Source organism: Mesocricetus auratus, unplaced genomic scaffold, assembly GCF_017639785.1.
Source record: "Mesocricetus auratus isolate SY011 unplaced genomic scaffold, BCM_Maur_2.0 Super-Scaffold_100007, whole genome shotgun sequence".
Classification (NCBI taxonomy): domain Eukaryota; kingdom Metazoa; phylum Chordata; class Mammalia; order Rodentia; family Cricetidae; genus Mesocricetus; species Mesocricetus auratus.
Genome location: NW_024429191.1, coordinates 76668279 through 76690743, shown reverse-complemented (window position 1 = coordinate 76690743; position 22465 = coordinate 76668279). Strand labels below are relative to the sequence as shown.

Sequence of the window (22465 nt, the reverse complement as noted above, 5' to 3'; positions counted from 1 at the left end):
ATCTTATTAAGAGAAGGCATAAGAATACACAGGTTAACCTAGAAGCCAGGTTTTGTCCAGAGGTGCTCATGTTTGCACAGCAAGCACCTTAACAAATGAGCTATTTCCCTGCCTACAGCCAGGTTCTTTAAATATGCTGCCATTTAATTCTTACAACTCCAAGAGCCTATATAGACATGTCTGGAGGTACAAGCCTATTATCCCAGCTACAGAGAGAGGAGAGCCACGAATTCAAGGCCAGCCTGGGCTACAAAGTCAATCAACATTCCGTAAAACAACACAGTGCAAAGGTGTGTCAAGTCTTAAAAAGTCAAAAAATAAAAGACCTTAGAGAGGGGGCGGAGCTGTAGCCAAAGTTGATACAGCAGGGTGGCATACGTGCCATAATTCCAACACGGCAGGCGGAAGCAAGAGAATCAGAATCGCCATAGCCCTAACCCTCCAATCCTAACCATAATCCCAGCACTCGGGAGGCAGAGGCAGGTGATTTCTGAGTTCGAAGCCAGCCTGGACTACAGAGGGAGTTCCAGGACAGCCAAGGCCAAGCAATAAGACCCTGTATCGAAAAACAAAAAGATGTTCTAGGGTCATCTTTGGCTTAGATAAATGAGACCCTGTCAGAAATAAAGAGAACACTGGAGGTGTAGGTGGGTGGCAGAATGTCTGCTTGGCATGCCCCAAACCCTAGGTCAGTCCCTAGTCCTGTTGTGGGAAGCTGGGAGGCTTTGTAAATGAGCAGAGGCCTCCAACACAAAAGGAAAGAGGGAACTCTTGTCAGCAGAGCTCATGTCCCCTCCAAACCAAGCCAACTCAAGATGAATTGTATCTGGGCACTGGTGATCATGCCTTAAAAGACCTTATGAAGTGACAGAAAATAGACAAACAATGACATCATCACAAATGTTTATATATACACGCTGTAAACCAATAAGTGATATTCTGACACAAACACAATGTGCTCTTGGGGACAATTAAGTTCAAGGATCAGGGAAGAACTCAAGGCAGAGACCAAAGAGAGTTGAAGTTCAGAGTCAAGCGAAGAGGGGTGGCGGCTGTGCGAAGGCCGCAGATGTTGGTGAGTCCATACTACCATCTGAAAAAGACCAGGAAGGATGGGTAATAGAATCCAGGAGAGGGCACGCAGAACCAAGTCAGAGAGGAGGCTAAGGCCAGCCCACACCAGATGGGCTTATCCACTTGTAGGCAACAGGAATGCTCAAAGTAAAGGAGAGACAAGCACTGTGGTGTAAAAAGACCTTGCCAGGCTATAAAGAATGAGTTACAAGATGGCAAGAGTATCTGGTCAGCCATGGTGGTGCTCACCTGTAATCCCAGCACTCAGGAGGCAGAGGCAGGTGGATCTCTGTGAGTTCTAGACCAGCCTGGTCTACAGAGTGAGTTCCAGAACAGTCTCCAAAGCTACGGAGAAACCCTGTCTAGAAAAAAAGGCACTATGACAATCCAAACAGCTGACAAGGTTGGCTTAGTCTAAGTAGCAGTGGTAATAAGACAGATGGTAGACTCAAGATATTTTCAAATAAGATCTCATTTATTGTATGTGTATGAAGGTCAGAGGACAGCTTTCAAGGGGTATGGTGGTACACACCTTTAATCCCAGCATTTAGGAGGTAGATACAGGCATATAGTGTAATCCAAAAGCAAGTGTGTGTGTGTGTGTGTGTGTGTGTGTGTGTGTGTGTGTGTGTGTGTGCTGAAGAAATGGCTTAGTAGTAAAAATTAATGACTGTTCTTCCAGAGAACCCTGGTTCAACTCCCAGCACCCAAATGGTGACTCACGATGATTCCAGTTCTAGGTGACCTAAAACCCTCTTCTGTCCTCTGTAGGAACCAAGCACACACATGGTAAACAGACATGCATGAATACAAAACACCTATACACATAAAGTAAAGTTCAACTTTTTAAGAGAAAGAGAGAGAGAACTTTTAGGAATTGGTTTTCTTTCACATGTGGGTCCCTAGGGACCAAACTCCAATTGTCAAGCTTGATGCTAAGTTCCTTTACCCACTCAGCTATCTCCCTGGCCCTCCCAGGAAATGTGAACAGTAGAATCCATGAGGGGGAGCTGGAAAAAGAGGAGGTGGTATCTGGTATACAGCTTTGGGGGTTCTGATGGGGAGGCAAGGCCTCCTATAGAACGGAGGCTGGCCTTTAACTCCACCCTCCTGTTTCAGCCTTCTAAATGCTGGAATTGCAGCCCCTCTGCCATACCCAGCTGTGCTGTGGACCCGCAACAAAAACAGCAATGTCCTGGAGGTGGGAGAGGCTACATGCTGCCGGGCATAAGGCTGTGGACTCCCAGGAGAGGGCAGGGGCTTGCAAATGCAGGGCTGGGGTTTGCAGCCAGTGTGAGGCGTTGGCATGGAAGCCCCCATATCTTTCCGCTCACTGATGTAGCTCCTGGCACCAGTGATGTGGTAGGCTCCCCTCACAGCTGCAAGGTGCTAAGGGATCTGACACCGTGCCTCACGATCAGACAGCGATCTCCCGAATAACTGGCACCAGGGAGGAGGAACTTCATGGTGGAGATGAATGCTGTAAGCCAGGGTATGAGCCACAGACATTCAAAGGAGGGAGGAGACTGCCATGAGGAAGGGGACATCTGAGGAGGATTCTGGGAAGAGGCCACATTCACGATCCCCAGCTTTAGAAAAAAAGTCCCTTGAAGGATGAACAGGATTTCCGAAGCTACACAGAAAAGCTGGGGTGAGATGTCTGCTCTGGCAGCCATGAGGTCGAGAAGCAGGTCAAGGAGGAACTCCGTGTCCCAGGGCAGTGAGAGGAGGGAGGGAAGGCTCTGGCCAGCAGCAGGGGCTGGGATACTGGGTGGCAGCTGCCTGCAGGCTGTGGCCTCATTGCTACTCAGTCTGTCTCCCATCCTCAGCTCCCCCAGGGCTTTGTGCTGAGCAAGCCCTTAGCAGGTGTGGGCTGAACCCTCACTACCACCACTTCCAGCCCCATCCTGTGCCAAGCAGGGCTCCCTCCTCTGCCCACCCTCATCTGGAAGGGACAACGAGCAGCAGAACATGAGGCCCGGTGCCAGACTAGACATCAGGTCCTAATACAGAGCAGCCATCCCCGAGAGAGACAATACCCAGCTCCACCCCTCCCCTTGTCCTCACTGATCTTCAAGGTACTTGAAGCTACTGGAGGCCATACCCAGCAAGCAGGTCACTGTGGCCTCACAGCAAGCAGCCTGCCGGAGGGCAGCTCAGAAGGGCAAAAAGATTCAGAGAAAGGTGGAGTGACCTGCCCAAGGTTGCACAGGAAAAGCCCAATAGGAAGACTTCTGTGTGTGAGCAAGGAGGGGAGCAGTATTAGCCTTTAGGAGGGCTGACATTTTCAGCAACTTGGAGTCCAGCTGTGCAGGGGAGGACCTGGATTACTAATGCCACCAGGGCTAAGGGACCACTCCTAGTCTATCCTGGCTATGGCAGAAAAAACACACGCATATGGATGCTACAGTCCCAAACACACACACATACACACACACACACACACACACACACACACACACACACACACACACACACACACACGCTACAATCCTAAACACACACATCCAAGGGCAGCCCTGGCTGCACTGGCACAGCCCCATGGCACACACCCCTTGGGCAGGAGGTTGACAAGAGGGGGATACAATGCCTAGAGGCCCTGACTGGCCTAAGAGGAAGACAGGCTTCCTTCCCTATGTTCCCTCCCTCAATCCATGCTGGGATCCTACCCTGAGAGAAACTACATTTATCCCTCCCTCCTGGGAGATGGATAAACAGTGAGGTACCCCACTTTCAGTGAAAACCCCAGCTGAAGGTCTTTGGGCTGACTGCATTTTGGGCCCCAAGAAAGGCCTAGCTAAGGGAACAGCTGAGCAGGGGATGAGGAGAACGACACGCACCCTCCTCCTTCCTAGGCCTGGGCTCTGGGAAGACAGGGAGGAGGAGGGGACCACATCCCCCTATCTAGACAAGTTCTCAGCCAACATGTGGAAGGAAAATCTGTAACCACCCTCTCAGGTTCCTGTCCCAACTTTTCTATTGATTGCTTCTAACTCCAACCCCCCCCCACCTCACAAATTGCAACAAAATATGTATAAGAACTATGGCTTTTACACTGTGTTCCTTAGAGTCTGTCAGGAGGTGGCTGCTGTTGAGTTCTTACTGAGCTGCAAGAGGGCAGAGTGGGGTTGGGCGGGGGTGTGAACAGATTGTATCCACAGCTTCCAGGGCAGGATGGAGACTTTTCCTTGGGCTTCTTATCTTTCTCTCCAGTCCCCAAATCCAAAACACAGGAGGCAGGCATGGGGGTGGGGAGGAGTGTCCTTCCCTGCGCCCCCTACTGGAAGAAGTCAGAGGCAGGGTCTCCAGCAACCAGGACAAGATTCAACAAGGGCATGGAGACCCCAATACTCTTCCCACGCCCCAGAATGTCCCCCACAATCTCCTTCTAAAGCTGCCTGTCTGGAGGGTTGGAAACAGGCCTGCTTTGCAGCCCAGGATAGTTCTCCTGCACTGTGACGTTCACCTTCTATCCTTTGTCAATGCAAGCTACCACTGCTGTATGTCAGTCCAGACCAAGACTTTTAGGTGCAGATAAAGTCCTGACCCACAGTAGGTGCCCTGCCGCTTCCTCGTCTCCTGGGTCACGTGCCAGGCAGCACACACCTGGATGTGCTAGACTAGCTTGGCCCTCTTAGGTATCTGGTAATGTCCCTGTGTTACAGACGGGGAGACATGCCAAGAGATCAACACATAAGTGACAGGATGGCCAAGTTTTTAACCTCCGAAGCCCAAGGAATTCCAAGGGTGCAAAAGACAACAAAGTCTACCACTTGTCCTCAGGCCGGGAAAATCCAAGAACATTAGAGACACTGCTCTTCTTTTCCCAAACACAAGCTGAAGGAAGGTAACACACACACACCCCAAGCCATTAAACCAGGACACCTCTGCCCTAAACCATGCCCCCCATACACAGTCTCAGAATACTCAGAATACAGGCTGACACTCCCCTCCCTAGCTCTGGATTTAATGCTCTTCAAACACTGAATTCTAGAACCCTCTCATCCTGTATACACAAGCCATTAATTCCCCTTCTCACCATACTCAGCTTTGACCCTTCCGCCCAAAGAACACACAACTCTGACCCTCCTTAAACTGCACACAAGTCTAAACCTCCACAGTAAACACACCAGGCCTTGGGGGTCGACCACAAAAGGCACAGGTGTCTAGTGCTATCTCTGGGGCCTCCACCCTGGTTCTCTAGGAGACTAGCAGGAGGTCAGGACAATGCCTAACCTCCCCACGCTGACCTAAAGAGTGCTTGGCCCACCCACGGGTCACCTTTTCTCTGAAGAGCTCATGCAAAACACCTAAGGTGCAATCTAGCAAGATGGCCAGGAAGGGGGAGGCCACCGCCAGCAGCCCTGTGATGTGGGGCTGGAGCAGGGAGCCTAGGTCACCAGAGCGTCATCACTGCTCCATGAAGAAATGAAGAAAAGCCACGGCTGCCCACCTCCAGGAACTGCCTGACCCCTGTCCTAGTCCCAAGGAGAGGCTAAAGGTGTAAAATTCTAGCTGCTTCCCTGGTCCTAGAAGGTCCTGGAAGGCGCTCAGAGGCTGGGGAGTAGCTAGGAAGAGATGTTGTTGTTTACCAGGGGAGGGGAGGGGTGGGAAACCCACAAGCCCACAGAGGAGGGGGCAGGAAGAGGGCATTGCCTAACCTGGGTGGAGAAAGCCAAAGAAGGCTGCCATTTGCCCGAAATATGGGCACCCCACCCTGGGAGTAGGTTACCAGGGTGGGGGCTCTCCCCACCCACCTCTAAGAAAGAGGAAGGAGTTTGCAACACTCAGGGGGAAGAAAGAAAATTTACTTTGTTTCTCACAGGGGTCAGATCCCAAATCCCCTTGCAGCCCTCCAGTGAGCCTGTCTGTCCAGACCCTTGTTGCTTGCCATGGCATGGAAAAGGACAAGCGGTTCACAGGTACCAGCTTGCAGACCCCCTAACTCCAGCCTGGAGGAAAGGAATTCTCCCAGCTCCTGGGATGGGTGACAATGTGAGCTCTATCTAGCTCCCTTCAGATGCGGGGAGCATTTTTGTTTGTTTTGTTTTTCAAGACAGGGTATCTCTGTATAGTCCTAACTAGCCTGGAATTTGCTCTGTAGACCAGGCTGGCCTTGAACTCAGAAATCCACCTGCCTCTGCCTCCAGAGGGTTGGGACTAAAGACATGCCCCACCACCACCAGGCTGCAGGGAGTATTTTTACATAGGCGCAACTGGCCCAATCCCCAGCAACACTGGTCTCCCCAACAGCAGACACTAGAAAACCAGAACAGAACAGGGCTCTCAGACGCTCCTGTGTAAGGTGGAGAGAAGAAAAGGTAGAAATAAAAGGCAAAGGCTTGAGGAGGTGCTAGCAGGGGGAAACTGAGGCAGTACCTGTCTGTTCACGAGTCCCACAGCATAAGGGATTGGAGACATAAAGGAACATGGGCATAGACTATCTGCTCCTGAAGGCTGGTGGGGCCTGGAAGGGAGGGGGCTGCGACAAAGCCAGAGGCAGCGGTCCAGGAAGCAGTGTGGCTGTGGGCAGAGGGCCAGTTGTGGGCAGCGAGGCGCCCAGCCAGAGCCTGCCCCAGGGACAAAGAGACTCCCTGGCTCCGGGGACAGAGTGCTGCCCCCACACCAAGAAGGGGGCACTGACCCAGCCCAGCCGGGCATACAGGGCAGTGGTGCCAGGCAGCTTGCCAATGGCTGTGGGAGGGGCAGTGGGTGCCAGGCAGGGTGCTTAGTTCCTGCCAACCAGGAGAGGTGGGACACATTTCCCAGGTCAGCAGCTGACCAGCCAGCCAGCCAGCTTCCACCCCCTCCTGCCCCAGACCAGGCCCAGCTCCCTCCTCCTAGGCCCTGGCCCGGAGCCCAGCTGGGCCCTGGGGGCCAGAGTTACTGTAAACCGCCTGGCAGGCCCCAAGCCTGGACTTTGCCAGCTGGCCGTAGCCACTGCCACCTCCCACTACCTGGCCTGGCCAGCTAGGGAAGGGTACTGAGACCCCCCCCCCCCCCAGCCAACGTGTGACCCTATGGCAGAGGGTGGAGGCAGAAAACACAGGCCCTGCCAAGCCTGCGCATGTGTCCAAGGCCAGAGTCCAGGCAGAAAGCCCCCGTGGAGTCCCTCCCTGTCCTTCTGGGGGGCGGGGGAGTTGGCAGGGGGAGTGTAAGGGCTCCAGCTGTGTTGAGCTGCCCTGGGCTGTCTCTTGAAGCCCTTCCCCTCAGAGTGCTGGAAGCGGGTGGGGTGGAGGTGGGGTTCACTCTCACTGTGTGGAGCTGTCATTTCCACCAAATGCTGAGAGGTTTGTTTACCCACCTCGGCCTCTACATCCATTCCTCCTCAGAGCTATTTATAAGGCTCTCAACAGCACAGCACCAGGGACACAAGGGACAAAGGGGGACAACAACGCAGGAAGGAACAAAATGGTTTCATCTCTCCTCTGCCGCCCCAATATCAAACAGCCACTGATTGGCTAACAGCAGTGGGACCACGTTCAAGCACCCCCATACACATGATGCCCCCCTAGTCTAGAAAAGACCTTATCCCTCGCTGTGACTGTGCCTCCAGCAGAACAGGTGTGTCTAGGAACCCAAATCCTGAGGCCTGCCACCCTCCACAGCCCTCCCCTCAAGCCTCCCCACCCAGACTTACTGGCTGGGGATGGCGTGCTGTATCCGCTAACTGGAAGCTGGTGCTGGAGACTGGTGAGAGCTCCTGGAGGGGAGAGTCCACCCAACATAGGGGGGAAGAAGAAGGCGTAGGGGGGCACCGGGTACCCATTGAGGTGCCCGCCCCCAGGTGTTGGGCAGGAGCTGCTATTGCTGGCCATGCCAAGCAATCACAGTCAGAATGGCAGGCAAACAGTCTGGCAGGTGACTGAGGTGGGCTTCATGCAGTCTCTCCTCCTCCGGGCATGGGGCCTGGGCCCAGAGGGGGTTTGGGTGGTCAGGCCACCCCCACCCCTCCTGTCCCTGGAGTTGTAGTCCAAAGTTAGTTACTTTCAGCCTTCCGGAGCCCCTCCCTAGCCAGGGGCCAGGTGGACTGGGGGATGTCCCAAGAGTCGGTCCTTTGGTTAAGCAGTTTTGTAGGATGGTCCAGAGCTGGTCTTCAGGGTGTCAAAAAGGATGGCCCTCTCAGAAGGGCCCCGGCTAGGCAGCTGGGGGGTGGCATGGCCTGCGGTGCTGCAGAAAGAGGAAAGACAGGTAAGTGGGCACTGAGCAAGCGCATGGGATTCCCCACGGCGGGCGCTCCCCAACCTGGGCAGCCAGAGGTTTTCCTGTGGCACCCAGCTGAGCAGACACCTGGCACCATGCCTGGCTGGCAAGGCCAGCCTAGGACCAGGGCCCAGACGCTGCTGGGGGTGGCAGGAGAGCACAGCCAGACGGGGAATATAGGGACAGGGCCCAAAGCACAGGAGGGGCCCTCACCCAGAATGTGTGGGAGAGGGTCCACAGTGCCACCCAAAAGATCAGTGCAGCTGAGGCAGGCAGCTGGCTCTCCTTCCCCCAGTGCAGGTTACCTGAGGTCAAGATACAGAGAACGTGTGCTGGCAGGGAGGGGGAGAAGCCGCTTCCCTAAAGCATTGGCACTTCTCAGAAAATGACTCCTGGGTGGGAGGGGGGCTCTCACACCACTTCCCCCCAAACCTAAGACCCAGCATCCCAGATCAGTACATCCCTCCTTGAGGAGGAGGCCCAATTTCATATATGCACTCAGGAAAATGGATCTCCAGGTCTCCTAGGCAACGCCTCCAATACCAAACCATACCGGTGGCCCCGGGAAGCCCTAAGTCAGGAGGGCAAGGCTTGCCCAGGATGGAAGTGCCTGCCCCCAGCATAAAGAGAGACAGAATCCAGACTTCCATACCTCCATCTGCAAAAGCGACACGCAGGAGATGAGGTGGTGAGCACAGGCCATGCGAGACCAGATGCTCCCAGATCACACAGACCCACACCCTATTTGAACAGCTGAGGCCAGAGGACATACACGAATCACACCTTGGGGTACAGACACAGCTGTGACCTACAGATTCTGTGACCACAGCCAGGTAGGCGGCAGCAGAACAGAAAAAAAAGAAGCAGAGCTAAGGATTCTTCAAATCCGTTTGTTGATTATACGCAAGTACATACACATGGATAGGGACATGTGTTGAAAATAAATATGCAGGGGCCGGGCGGTGGGGGTGCATGTCTTTAATCCCAGCTCTAGGGAGGCAGAGACAGGCCGATCTCTGTAAGTTCAAGACCAGCCTGGTCTACAAGAGCTAGTTTCCTGGAGGCTGTTGGTCCAGCCCAGCTATACATATATTTATATATCACATATCATACATATAATAGAAGAGACACAAAAAAATTGCAGCCAATCAAAACCAGGTCTTTCTTCCTTCTGGTCTACAGAGTGTGTGCCAGGATAGGCTCCAAAGCAACACAGAGAAACCCTGTCTCGAAAAACAAAAACAAAAAAAAGAAGTACTGGTTGAGAATATGCAGAAATGAGTCCACACACTGCTACTGGAAGTGTCAAACACTAACTGCTTTGTAGAACAGCTGAGCAGTTCCTCAAACACTTAAACATGGCACTAGCACACATAGCAAGTCCACTCTCAGTATCTACCCAAGGAACAAGAAATCCTGCCCAAAAAAGTTTGTGTGAACATGATCAGGGCAGGATCACAGATCAAAACTGAGCGGTGAAACCAACCTGAATGTCTAAAATGGTGGACACCCAAGACACTAGAGAACAAAGAACTATCGCACAAACATGGCCAAACCTTGAGAACAATACAGTTGCTGAAGAGTGTATGCTGTATGATTCGACTTCTAAGAATGTCCAGGAGGAGCAGATCTGCATGCATAGATTTGTGGTTACTAGGAACTAGGGTTGGGTGTGAGGGAAATGAGAAGTTGCTGCTAAGGGTATGGGGGTGGTGAAGACGCTTTAAAATCGGTGGCGGCGGCGGCTGCATGACTATAAACGTGAAAACTACGCGATTGTGTGTGCTCCTTGTCTTTCTGGCTTTTTAAAAAAGGTCTCACTCACTCTGGTTGGTACTGAACTTGCAATCTTTCTGTCCCAACCTCCAGAGGACTAAGATGATAGGTGTACACCACCCATGCTGGGCTTAAACTGTATACTTTCATGGGTACATTTTGTGGTGAGTTAATATCTCAGTAAAGCTCTTTAAAAGAAAAAAAAGAGGCCAGGCGTTGGTGGCGCACGCCTTTAATCCCAGCACTTGGGAGGCAGAGGCAGGCGGATCTCTGTAAGTTCGAGACCAGCCTGGACTACCAAGGGAGTTCCAGGACAGCCTCCAAAGCCACAGAGAAACCCTGTCTCGAAAAAAACCAAGAAAAAAAAAAAAAGAGCTACAGAGGCCTAAAGTAACAATTGTCCCTTTCCAACATTCTCACTTTGCCCTACTCCCCAAACTTAGGACATTCCAAGCTCTAAGCTCCAAGCTCCAGGCTTAAACCTGCAGACTGGGGCCCCATACATAACCAGCGTTTGGCTGGGGACCAGGATGAGAATGGGGAGGTTCTGGCCAAGGCCACTGTGGAAGAGCAGTCAGTCCACTGTCCCAGTCTGTATCTTCTGAGGACTCAAGACAGGGAGAAAGGAGGCAGGTAGCGGCCACAGAAGCAACAGCTGCCAGTTGTGTGGAATCTGCACTGTGTCAGTGGCCATGGTCTCCACCGTAATTTGTCACACCAACCACTGGGCCTCACTCCTGGATGAGGTGTCCCCTTCCCTTCACAGACTGATGACAGAGAAAAACGGGGCTCCACCTACAGGGCCAGCTGCCTCTCTGTCCCCCATCTCCTATGGGGTCCCATACAACAGGAACATGGGCTGCAAGGGCCAGGCCTAAGGAGGAGAGCTGGCTGGCCTATCAACAACGTGGACCCTCATACGGATACCCCCACGCTTGCAGAAACTCTCACATGCAAGTCTACAGAAACCATCAGTTCAGGCCTTGTGTGCATGGGCTCCTCTATGCACTCCCAGAAGACATGCAACCGCTGCCATCCAGCCTCCCAAGGTGCTCCTTTTGTTCCCAGCCTTGCTTACCAACAGGCCGGCTTCTCATGCTAGGAGATGCTCCAAGGCCATCCCTGTAGGCCAGCCCCAAACTGTGGCCCCCAACATCAACATGTACCAGGATTCCCCAGCCCTGAAGTGGTCATGTCTACATAGAGGGTTACCTCCCTATAGGTGAAGCCTAGAGAGGCAGCTGACCAGAGAGAGGCCATCAGAGCTATGGCTGAACCCTGAAAGCTACTCACTCCAAACCCAAGGCATCCTGGCCTTGGGGGTGGGTGACACCTGGCTCGGGCTTTTCGAGGACCAGACTTTCACATTCTAGAATCCAGCTTTGCCCACACAGAAGACTAGTGGTATCTACCTTAGAACAAATGCCTCAAGTCTCGCCCTGAAGAAGTTAAAACTGCATCAGGCTTCAAACCACCAGCCTATCCTGAAAACACACACCTTGGGGAGAGTCTGCAAGGCCTCAGAGCCTCTAGTATCCCAACCCAGCAGGGCCTCCACACTTCAATACAAAGTTGTTCAGCTCCCTGAGGGAAGAGGGAAGGCTCTCTGATGAGGGCGGGGACAAAGGTCACAGAAATGGGCCAAGGGCCAAGCTGACCAGGGAACAGGGATAGGCAAGGGCAAAGATGATGAGGCGGGGCTGCCACGGAGCTTTGGCAGCCATGACCCTCAAGAGACACCAATGAATGCCCTGGCCCTTTGTGCCCAGGCCAGAGACTCTGAACCAGCACCAAAGAGGGAAAACAAGCTGCCCACATCTAACCCCCACCCTCTGCCAGCAACCTCCACTGTTCACAGGCACCTACCCTGAGCTAGAAAACCACAGACCCGTACCTGCAATCCATTGAGCCAGCAGAAAAAGCAAGAGTGTGGTGTGCTGCCACCAGCCACGCACCCCTCCTTACCGAGCTCTTTAATCCCTAAAATGTATCCTGATCAGTTGTCGCCCTCAGACACACACACACACACACACACACACACCATGCACATCACTCCAGAGCTACACACTTTAGGGGGGGGGAAAAGGTGAGAGCTTCAACAGCCGTGAAGATGGGAAAGAAAAACCTAGAGGTCTGAGGAGTCCAATCTCAGCTCTGCCACTCTGGGTGACCTTAGGCGAGTGGCTTAACCTCTCTAAGCATGTTTATTTGCCTGTGAACTGTCTCCCTTGACAAACGAGGTCCTGGAAAGCACCTAGCACTGCCTGGTGCAGGGAAGGCACTTAAGTCCTCTCTCTCTCTTCTCTCTCTCTCTCTCTCTCCCTCCCTCCCTCCCTCCCTCCCTCCCTCCCTCCCTCCCTCCCTCCCTCTCTCTCTCTCTCTCTGTGTGTGTGTGTGTCCATCCTGATCTCTTTCCATCACCTGGGCTCCTTGCCTCCTGTCCCCTTGCCTTGTCCCAACCAGGGCCCCACATCTGTGAACAAGGCTAGCAGGGAACATTACCCATTTTTCTGGATCTGCTTCCTCCCAGACGGAGGGTAGGGTTGTGGGGAGAGGGCTATCTGGGGTGTGGGCAGAGGCCTGACCACAACCCTTTCCCAAATTCCCTTCTTGCATTTCGCAAACCAAAAAAGGGAAATCTTTGGATGTGGGGAGGGAAGAGAAATAGACCATTTCCTCCCGTGTCCTGGGGAGAGAGAACGCAGAGGCCCCCAAACCTAGCTGAGCCAACCTCCCTTCTTGATTCATCCCCTCCACTCTGCGCTCCCTCAAAAGGAGGGTTCTCCAGAGACCGACGTCAAGCAGTTCCCTCTGTTTTATTTGCAGTCTTTTTTTTTTTTTTTTTTTTTTTTTTTGATTTTTCGAGACAGGGTTTCTCTGTGGCTTTGGAGGCTGTCCTGGAACTCACTCTGTAAACCAGGCTGGCCTGGAACTCACAGAGATCCGCCTGCCTCTGCCTCCCGAGTGCTGAGATTAAAGGCGTGCGCCACCACCGCCCGGCTATTTGCAGTCTTTGAACAGGGTCTGCCACCCAAGCTGGCCTCAGACTAGCTAATGACCTTGAGTTTCTGATTCTCCGGCTGCCACTTCCAGAATCCTGGTGCTACAGCCATACACCACCATGACAGGTCTGCATGGTGCTGGGGACAGAACCCAGGGTTTCCTGCCCGCCAGGCAAGCACTTTACCAACCAAGTTACATCCCCAGCCCCAAGCAGTTCCCTTTGAAGGGGCTGAGTGAAGGGGCAAAGGCTGGAGAGCTTAAAACAAGGGGAGATGGGGGTTTCCTAAGCATTCTAGACAGTTAATGAATCATATGCAAATGAGACACAGAGCTCAAACTCAACTTGGGTGGGAGGGCCTCCAGCCCTGGCAGGACAGGGGAGCCATATACTCTCTGGACCCCCCAACCCTGCCTGGAGTTAGCTGAGCTGGCCAGGCAGGGGTGGGGCGGGACAGGACCGATTTCAAACCAGAACAGTGGGCTAGAACTATTTATAAGCTTTCCAGGAAAAATACTTGTACACACAAAGCCACAACCTCTCCCCTCCCCTCCCCCACAGCTTCATCTGCAGACCGGGTTGGGAAGTAGCTGTACCACCCTCTTTTCTCCAAAGGTCCTCCCAGTCATAGCTCTCTCTCTCCTCCTCACAGGCACGCTCAGCCTCACCACTCAGCCTCACTGAGGGAAAGACGGCGGAAGGCACGCTCTTTCCCACCAGTCCTACACACTGCCGGCCTGTGTCTCTACAGCCTGGCCGGCCTGCCCCAGAGTGTGAAGACAGGCCCTGAGCAGGGCCTCCCTCACTAGGGGTCAGGGAGGTAAGAATACAATCTTGCTGCTGGGTACCAACACTGCCCACATTAAGACACAGTGCCCCATCCCCGCAAGAATGGTCCCCATACATCTCCAATGTATACCCCACGAAACCAGAATTCCGTCCCATCTCCCAGGTGCCACATGTCACCTGGGAATGACTAGCAAGCATGGGGATCATTCAGGACAAGTTGGGTCCCAAGAGAAAGGAGTAAGGGCTCTTCCCGATACCTACAGGGACAATACCTCAGGGTTCCTGAGGGACATGTTCATTCAGGACTTCCCATGCCCAGGGTGGCTGAGGAGCCCATCCAGAAACAGGGCTGTGGCTGGGTCTTCCACGGGAGCAGAGAGTAGGTGAAAGGGCAGGGGGCAGCCCAGGCCTGCAGGAAGAGGAGGCCAGCCCATGGGGAAGGAAGAAAACAGGAAGAGGAAGAAATGAGCCTGCCTTGGCCCCAGCCAGACCACAGGAGTGCGTGGACGGTACAACAGCAACTCTGTCTATGGGGGCCCAAACAGGCACAAAGGGGACCCCCCAGCTTGGAAACCACCGGTGTGCATACCCAGCCTGGCATGGGGCTTTCCCACCCCACCTTGGCAGCTGCCCCCCCACCTCCTCTCCACCATGCAGGAAGTACAATTCACTCATAATTAGGGGAAGGTGTTGGGGGGGCACAGATAAGCAAGCAGAGGTGGGCTACATCCATCCCCACTCATCGCCTCAGCTCAGTCCCAACCCAGCCCGCTGCATTCTGGATCCTAGGGCACACTGCCAATAGAACTAGATGCTACCAGTCCCCTCCCAGCATCCCTCCTCAGGGACCCAAGCTGCAGGGAAGCCAGGAACACCCCCTCCTAGCTCAGGATATCCTTTTGGCTCTGACCCCAGACCAGGCCTGAGTCAGACTGGGCCCTGCCCCACAACCCCACACCCTAGGACCCCCCAGGAACTTCCTACTCCACAGGGAGCCCCTAAGTCCAGCAAGAATCAAGGGGAATCTCTTCCCTTCTCCATGCCTAGCCAAGCAGAGAAAGCCCACGTTGGGTGGAGAAATCTGGTCACTGAACTCTTGGGCCTTCCCTTCAAGAACAGCGCTTGCTGAAGCAGAGGGAAACAGATGCGGCTGTGTTGGGAGAGCCAGTTGGCTGCAGAGCCACTGCTGTCTCCCCACCCATCGGAGACCCGGTGGCCCACAGTCCTGGATATTCCACCTTGGGTCCCAAGAAGCCACAAACTCTCCAGGGAGGGAGGGAGGGAGGAAGGGTAGGAGAGAGGACGGTAGGGTCTGTGAAGTGATGTCTGGAGACGCAGAAGGACCCAGACTGAGGGGATGCAGCCACTAAATCAGTCTCACACAGTCACAGCCACAAGTCAGTCTTCCCAACACAGTCTGCGTAGGTGGCTGTGACTCCTTCCCACAGACAGAAGTCTGAGGGCCCTAAGGGACCTGAGTCGTCAGAGACCACACACACAGACTCAGCTTGAAAGGGCCCCCTAGTCAGGCCTCCCCAGCACCCCCTCCCAATTGTGGGCCTTGAGGGGAGGGGCAGATCCCTCCCCACAAAAACCAGGGGTAGTGCCTACGGCGGCCATCGCCATGGCAACCAACAACAAACATCCCAGGAACCACAGTGGGACAGGAAGTGATGAGCACGTGACAGGAAGACTTTTTTTCTCACTGTAAGGAGGGGGGGTGCTGACAGGAGAGTTTGCAGCCATTGGGGAATCAGCTGTCGTCCCCCAACATTCCCCTACCTGGAGTTGGAGAGAAGGTGGGACGGGGGATGGTTGTCCACCCCCCACCACTGTGTGCACGGTCAGTTCACGCCGGGCTCCAAGTGCCCTCCTCCACCTGCCACTCAAGGCTACCCCCCTTCATCCCCCTCATCTCCACTTCCTGCCGTGACTGGAGATCAGAGAACTCCATCCCACAGCTTCCCCTTCTCAAGTCTCGATTCCTGGGCTGAAGGTTTCGCTGTGAGGCGAGGGACAGAAGGGCCGGGGACCTGCAGTAGAGCCCCAGGGACAGATGCTCTGGAGGAGGGGCCGGGAGGGGCCACCCCACAGGTGTGGACTCAGGGCACACAGTGCGTAGGTCACCGTGACACACTGAGGCTGCCTGACCTTAGGCAATTTTGGAAGAGGGAGCCAGGGCCAGAGGACCTAACCAGCGCCCCGTGAACCCCACAGGGTCCTAGCCTGAGCCTCAAAGTTCGTTCTGGTTTCCCCATGGCCTCCAAGCAGGCAAATTCGAAATTTCTCAGCCTCTACCACCACTCCCCTGCCTTTTGTGCTGAGGAATCCCTGCTCCCTGTTCCAAGGTGCCCGCCCAGACGAGGGCACCTTGGCTGAGGTGAGGGGAATGGAACCTCCCTCCACTCCCCTCCCCTTCTCTGCAGATGTCCCAGCCTATATTTAGCTCAAACTGGGCGGCCAGCCAGCTCCAGACTCCCCACCGGCCGAGAGCTGAGCTCCCAGTTTTATGCAATTAAAACATTAAGAGAACCCCCCATCTGCTCCCCACCCATTCGCGCGCGCACACACACACACACTCACACACACACACACACACACACACACACACACACACACACACACACACACACACATGCCCTGTCAAGGCAGGAGAGCTCTAAGAACTTGAAGGAGGGCTGCCTAACTCTGCAGCAGCCAATGATGGGGTAGAAGGGTCCTCAGGCAGGATAGGAGCATCAAGGCGCAGATTAGGTTGACACTTACGGAGGTGGGGGATGGGTTTTCCCAGTTCCAACCAGAAGGGAAAGGCATATCTAGAAGAGGCTGGGGGCTGGCTGGAGAAATCCCACCTGTCATTTTGCAGCCCCTCACTGGCCAGCTCTGGTTACAAGGCAGGAGATGGCAACAGGTGCTGGCCAGGCTGGCAGCAGTTTAATCCCCCACCAGCTCCTGGGACTGAGTGTGGAGCCTGGAGGTCCAGCAGGGGGCCTTGGGGGCAAGATGCTAAGTGGGAGGAGGTATCTCAGGGCAAACTAGGGACCTCTGCAGGAGGCAGCCCCTATGAGATGGAGGGACCAGCGTAGCCAGGCAAAACCTACCACAGCACCTATTTCATCTTTCCAGTGATGCCAGGCTAGCAGGCGGACTAAAGCGTGGGAGGTCTGTCGTCTGCCTGCCTGCCTCTTCCTCCTCCTTACCAAATTCCTGGAACAGGCAAGGGAGGTTCCAGTTGCAGTGAGAGGAGAGCAGGCAGGCGGTCCCAGCTTTGGAGGGGGGGGGCAATGTGTGTGGAGGGGTGTGAGGACCAGAGAGGGAGGCAAGATCCAGACGAGAGCCAGACGAAGCAAGAGACACCCACACCCAAACCAGACGAGGGACACACACACCAACGCTGACACATTCTCACACTCTGGGCCAGGTCCTCGCATGCCGCCCACCCTGCAGGGACACCCAGACACCCTCAACTAACCCTGCCAATTCCCAGAACACCTCCTGGACACACACGGAGAACCAGAGCCTGCCCTGCCCCCACATCCCACAGAAACCCTGTGGGCTCCAGACAGCAGCGGGAGGGCGGAGAGGGAAACACAGGAGGAAAGACAGCAGGCGGGCGGCAGCTAAGATGTGTAGCCAAAGCCTTGCGAGCTGGGGGTATCACTGGCTACACTTCTTTCTCAAGACTCAGGAAGTCATGACAACCTTGGTCATCTCGCCAGAGGCTCTGCCAGCTTCCCACACTCCTAAAACCACCACCACCAGACAGGGGTGTGGGGTGCTGGGAGTGGATTACTGTGCTTATTTGTCAAGGGATAGGATTACCTTCCTTAGACATCCATCACTCTAGATCCTCAGCAGTGCTCCCCAGAAGACACCCACACACACACTGAGGGCTCAACTCATCTCCCCTCCAACTGAGAAGAAGTCCTTCCCTGCTCAGGGATCTGGGCATTTAGGTTTATATCATGGTTAGTCTGCCCCTTGTATCATACAGTTCTGAGGACCATCCAGTTAAAACCTCAGAACCTGAGCAGAGAGACGTGGTGAGAAAGATCCCAGAGGGCAGAGCCAGCCTCAGAGACCAAATGGCTAATGAAAGGACAGCCCATCAGGGTCTGCCGGTGTCCCCCAAAAGGACCCGAAGGCCACTCGGTGTTCTCAGCCCCACACTAAACAGGCTGGCAGGAACAACGTCATGGTGTGTGTGGGTGACTGTGCCCATCGGGGGAGGCACAGGGGTGATCAGGCTGCCTACAGCTAGCTTCCTGCCAGGCTGCCACATGGTTAGGAGTAGGAGGTGAACTAGAGAGGTAACCCAGGGTGGAGCAGGTGCATTTAGGGTCAGACTAAAGAGACAGATATTTAGGGTTGTGGCAGGACAAGGCTAATTCCCAGCCTAGCACCTTCACAGAACTGACTGCCACCAGACCTGAGAAACCCCTCCCGGGATGGCCTTCTGCACACACCACAGGCTCACACCCTCCAAGTGCCTGCAAATCCACCATTGTAGGCTCCCAAGGGCCTCCTTGAATCTGACCCCATTGACCTCCCTGCTGCATGGTCCAGACTCCCAGGCAGGACTGATGTGCCGGTTCCTCCCAGCATACCAACTTTCACAGCCAAACTCTATGACTCCACATCCTTCTTCTTCACAAGGAAGAACCACACATCTAACACCAAACACTCTTCTTGTCCCCCCCAGACTCATTTCCACCCCTCCTGGGGAAAGCCCCAAGGCTCCAGACTACCCCCACTCTAACCTGGGGCCTTCCCCAGCTATGTCTCCGCACAAAGTCCTGGAGAAGTTGGAGAGGTTTGGGGGTCTGAACCCTAATTTCCTAGTAGGACTTAGGAGTCCTTACTAAGTCCTCCACCAAAAGCATCTGCCTTGGGAAGCCTTCAGCGAGAGAAAGGAGATGGCACTCCTGAGTCCCCGTGCTGGCGGGGTGGGTCAAGAGCAGAACGGAGAGTTGGTATAAAGAGCAGGGGCAGAGGAAACAATTCTGTTGGAGAGCACACACATGTGCACAGTCAGCAGGCAGGAGGTAGCGATCTGGCTGCAAAATCGCCAGGTGGCACCAGGTACGAGCAGGGGTGCCCTTCCTTCCATGCCAACATGCTGGGCATCCTATCTAAGACAGGATGGGCAGTGAAAAACAAAAACAAAAAATAAAACCCCAAGAAACTTCTCAAGACTGAGTTGTTGCTTTGTGTGTGTGTGTGTGTGTGTTGTTTTTTAAATTATTTCCATCTGAGTTGGCCCCCACCCCCAGCCTAGCACACTGGAGGATCTGACCCCCTTTCCCACGAACAGTCTGACAGCAGGGCAGTGCCCAGGGAGGAAAAGGGGACACAGTTAAACTGATTTGCCAACCACCCCTCAACATACACACATCTGGTTAGCAGCTTCCAAGCCTCGTGGGTGGCACTAGATCCCAGACATCCTCAGTAAAGCAAGGTCGGCCGGTCTATTCTGTCCTTCCCTCAACCCAAAAGGCTTCCATAACCTCCACGAAACACAAGACACAGGCGCATCTCACCCAACTGCACCGGCTCCCGCACCCAATTCTGACGGCTCCCCCACACTCCAACCGAGACACCAGCTGAGCGGGCCCCGCCCCCCAGCCAGTTCCCTGTGGTGGGGGTGGGCCCCCTGGCTGATTCTCCCCAAACCACAGGGCGGCTCAGGTAACAGGAGAGAGAGTAGGAGGGGGCTAGTCCGTTGGGCATCCGATCTCTCCCCAAACAGGTTTCAAATCTTTTTGTTTGGTTTGGTTTTGAAAAGAAAAGGAGAGTTCCCAGCGGTGGATCCTCCGCGGCCCGGAGTGCCGGGGACACAGGCGGCAGACGGCCCGCAGAAGCCTCAAGGCTGCGCGCGAAGATGCGGCGCAGACGGGGCTCCCCAACCCCGGACACGCCAGCGGCAGGCTGGGAAGCCCAGGAAACCCCGGGTGCCCGTCGAAACCGCCCGCCACCCAGTCCCCGCCCGCAGCTCCCACCCAGAGCAGGCCACCGGGCCCGATACGTGAGAGAGCCGAGGGCTCCCCAGGATCCCAGGGGAGAGGTTACCTCGAAGCGAGGGCATGCAGCCCGTCTGGGTGTCTGTTTGAGCACGGCGTCTGCCCCAAGCCGGCGCCTCGACACTGCCCGGAGTCAGGGGTGTGAGGTCCTCGGAGAGGAGCCGTCCAGGGGGCCGCGGATCAGGGGCGCGGGGCGACGGCAGCGGCCATGGCGAGTCACGTGCGGAGGCTGAAACTTTACCCGGAGCCCCAGACTGGGGGGGCGGAGGGTATGGAGCTGGGGTGGGAGGGAGGCTCCCCCTCTCGAAGGTCCGCCCTTGCCAGCCACGGGCCAATCACTAGCCGGGGGCGGGTTCTCAGGCTCACACCCGTCCCTCTCTCCTTAATAGACCCAGGGAAGGGCGAGTTAAAGACTCCTTTAAGAGGAGACGCTTCCAGCCTACGGCTGGACCGTGGGAATCCTGGAGAATCCCTCCCTCAAAACGCCAAAAAGAGATTCAGAGAGAGAAGGTGTGTGTGTGTGTGTGTGTGTGTGTGTGTGTGTGTGTGTGTGTGTGTGTGTGTGTGTGAAGCTCAGAGAAAAGAATAAAAATAAGACTCGGCGGAGAAAGAACCTCAGTGTGGGGTATCCTACACACTCCCTTTCCCCAGCTACACGCCCACACTCGCAGGGACACACACATCACACACACCTACTAACCCTGGGAAGAGAGGAGGTGGTGTAATATGGAAGAGAACGCACTGACTCCTGCCCCGGCTGTCAAGTCTTTGTCTCTCCTAATCACAGTCCTCCGGGGCCAGCTGAAACTGAAAGCTATCTGACCTTGAGCAAGCCACTTCCCTTCTCTGGACCTTTATATTTCTCATCTGCAAAAACCGAAGTACAGAGAGTGGACTGTTCTCCACACGACTATCTTTCCCCAACACCTCTCCAGCTTGAGTGGGTTAGAGGAAACTTTCTAACAACGCAATTCCTCCTCCGAGCAGCTAGCTTTTATGTTATCATCATACCAAAAGATAGCTCTTGGGTCAGCCAGGACCCCCCCCACACACACACCTCCATTCGAGAAGGCTCCACTCAAGTGGCCAGGGCAGTTCATACATGTTACAGGAGGACAGGATCTGAATAATACTCTATCTGCAGATCTCAGATCTCAGTTCCCAACGGTCACAAGCCCCTTCCCAGCCATTTGGGAAGCTAAAGTCCCTGCGGCTACAGCAGTCCACAGGAGGAGGGTGGGTCCACTGTGGAGCGCCTCCCTCACCTTGTTCCTGGGCAGAGAAGTGGCAGTGCCCCCACAGGACATCCCACTGGAAAGGGAAGTGCCACACACCCAGGCCTCCACCCTAAGGAAGAGACGCTCAGTCTGACCAGGTGGCTCGATTTGCAGACTAGGAACAGGAGGTCCAAGGCCCACAATGAATTTTGTCCACGGTTGCATCGTTTGCTGAACCCAGAAAAGGATGTGGTGTCTGCTTGTCTCTCTCTGGCTTTGCTCTGCGGCCGAGGAAGGTAGCACAGGTCAGGTCGAACCGACGCAAGGGAAAACTAGGCAAAGCGGAGCTGTGCTTCCCCAGGCCCTTCCCGCCCGCTGGGCCAGAGCCGTCTCCCGCTCCTGTCTGGATTTCCGCCGGTGCTAACCACCCGCCCAGCCCCTCCCTCCCCTCCCTCCTGTTCTGTCCTCCCCAGTCTGTCCCATACAGATCCATCCACAAACATGCGCTCAGCAGGCAAGAATGCACCAATGGCTCCCAGATGTGGAGGCAGCCGCTTAACCCCTTACCCTCCACGCACCCCGCCCACATCCCCTTTGAGCCTTCCAGCCAGAGTCCCACCATCTTCAAGGGCCTCCACCCAAGTGAAGAACTAGGCTAAGAGGGGGCCTAGGGCCAGTTCACATCTAGCTCCCACAGGCTCCTCCCAGCCTAGATTCTCTGAGGCAGAAAGGGAAGGTTCATGGACAGGAAAATTCAAGTGTGCATGCATAGAGCTACACTGCCTCCCACATGGACAGCCTGCAGGCACACCTGCCAGCATATGAGTTCAGGTACACTCTTCTTGTACACACACCATGGCGCAAATCATAACCCACACACATTCATGGTGTGAATGTGTACACCTCCAAGACAGATATGCACACCCAGCTCAAAAAAGCACCGAGAGACATCTATGAATATATACAAGAGCATGAAGCGGAGAGTGGACCCTGCTTGTGAACAGATGTAGCTGTAGATCATGTGGAGATGACGGAGGAAACCCATACTTACACAAACCACTTCCTACAGGGGTCAGACACATACAAGAGTGGACACACAGCCTGCACACCTTTGGGAGGCTTCCTTCATGCCCAGTGAACTCAGTGCCACAGGTCCAAAGTGCAGCCCTACCCTCCTCCTACTGCAGAAATCAGAAGTCCCTAGGTGTGTGTGGTGGGGGGCAGGAGTCAGGAGTCCATGGCAGCAGCTGTGTTGGTCTCAAAACATGGTCCCCGCCTACCTCTGCCAGGGATGCTGTTTCAGGAGAGCAGAGTACTTAGAATACAGCAAGAGTCTAGGAAGTGACGAGCTGGGACTCTTCAGGAAACATTCTTAGGGCCTCTGC

At 54.7% G+C, this 22465-nt stretch overlaps 1 protein-coding gene across 1 annotated transcript in view; it reads right to left on the bottom strand.

The window, feature by feature from the left end:
• The window catches only part of Rara (retinoic acid receptor alpha), a 35241-nt gene extending 15131 nt beyond the window's left edge, over positions 1-20110 (bottom strand). The window contains 3 exon segments of the mRNA NM_001281621.1: positions 7715-7728; positions 8193-8244; positions 19913-20110. Coding sequence (NP_001268550.1) covers positions 7715-7728; positions 8193-8244; positions 19913-19928 — 82 coding nt within the window. The 5' untranslated portion in view covers positions 19929-20110.
• Between the last annotated feature and the right edge of the window lie 2355 nt (positions 20111-22465).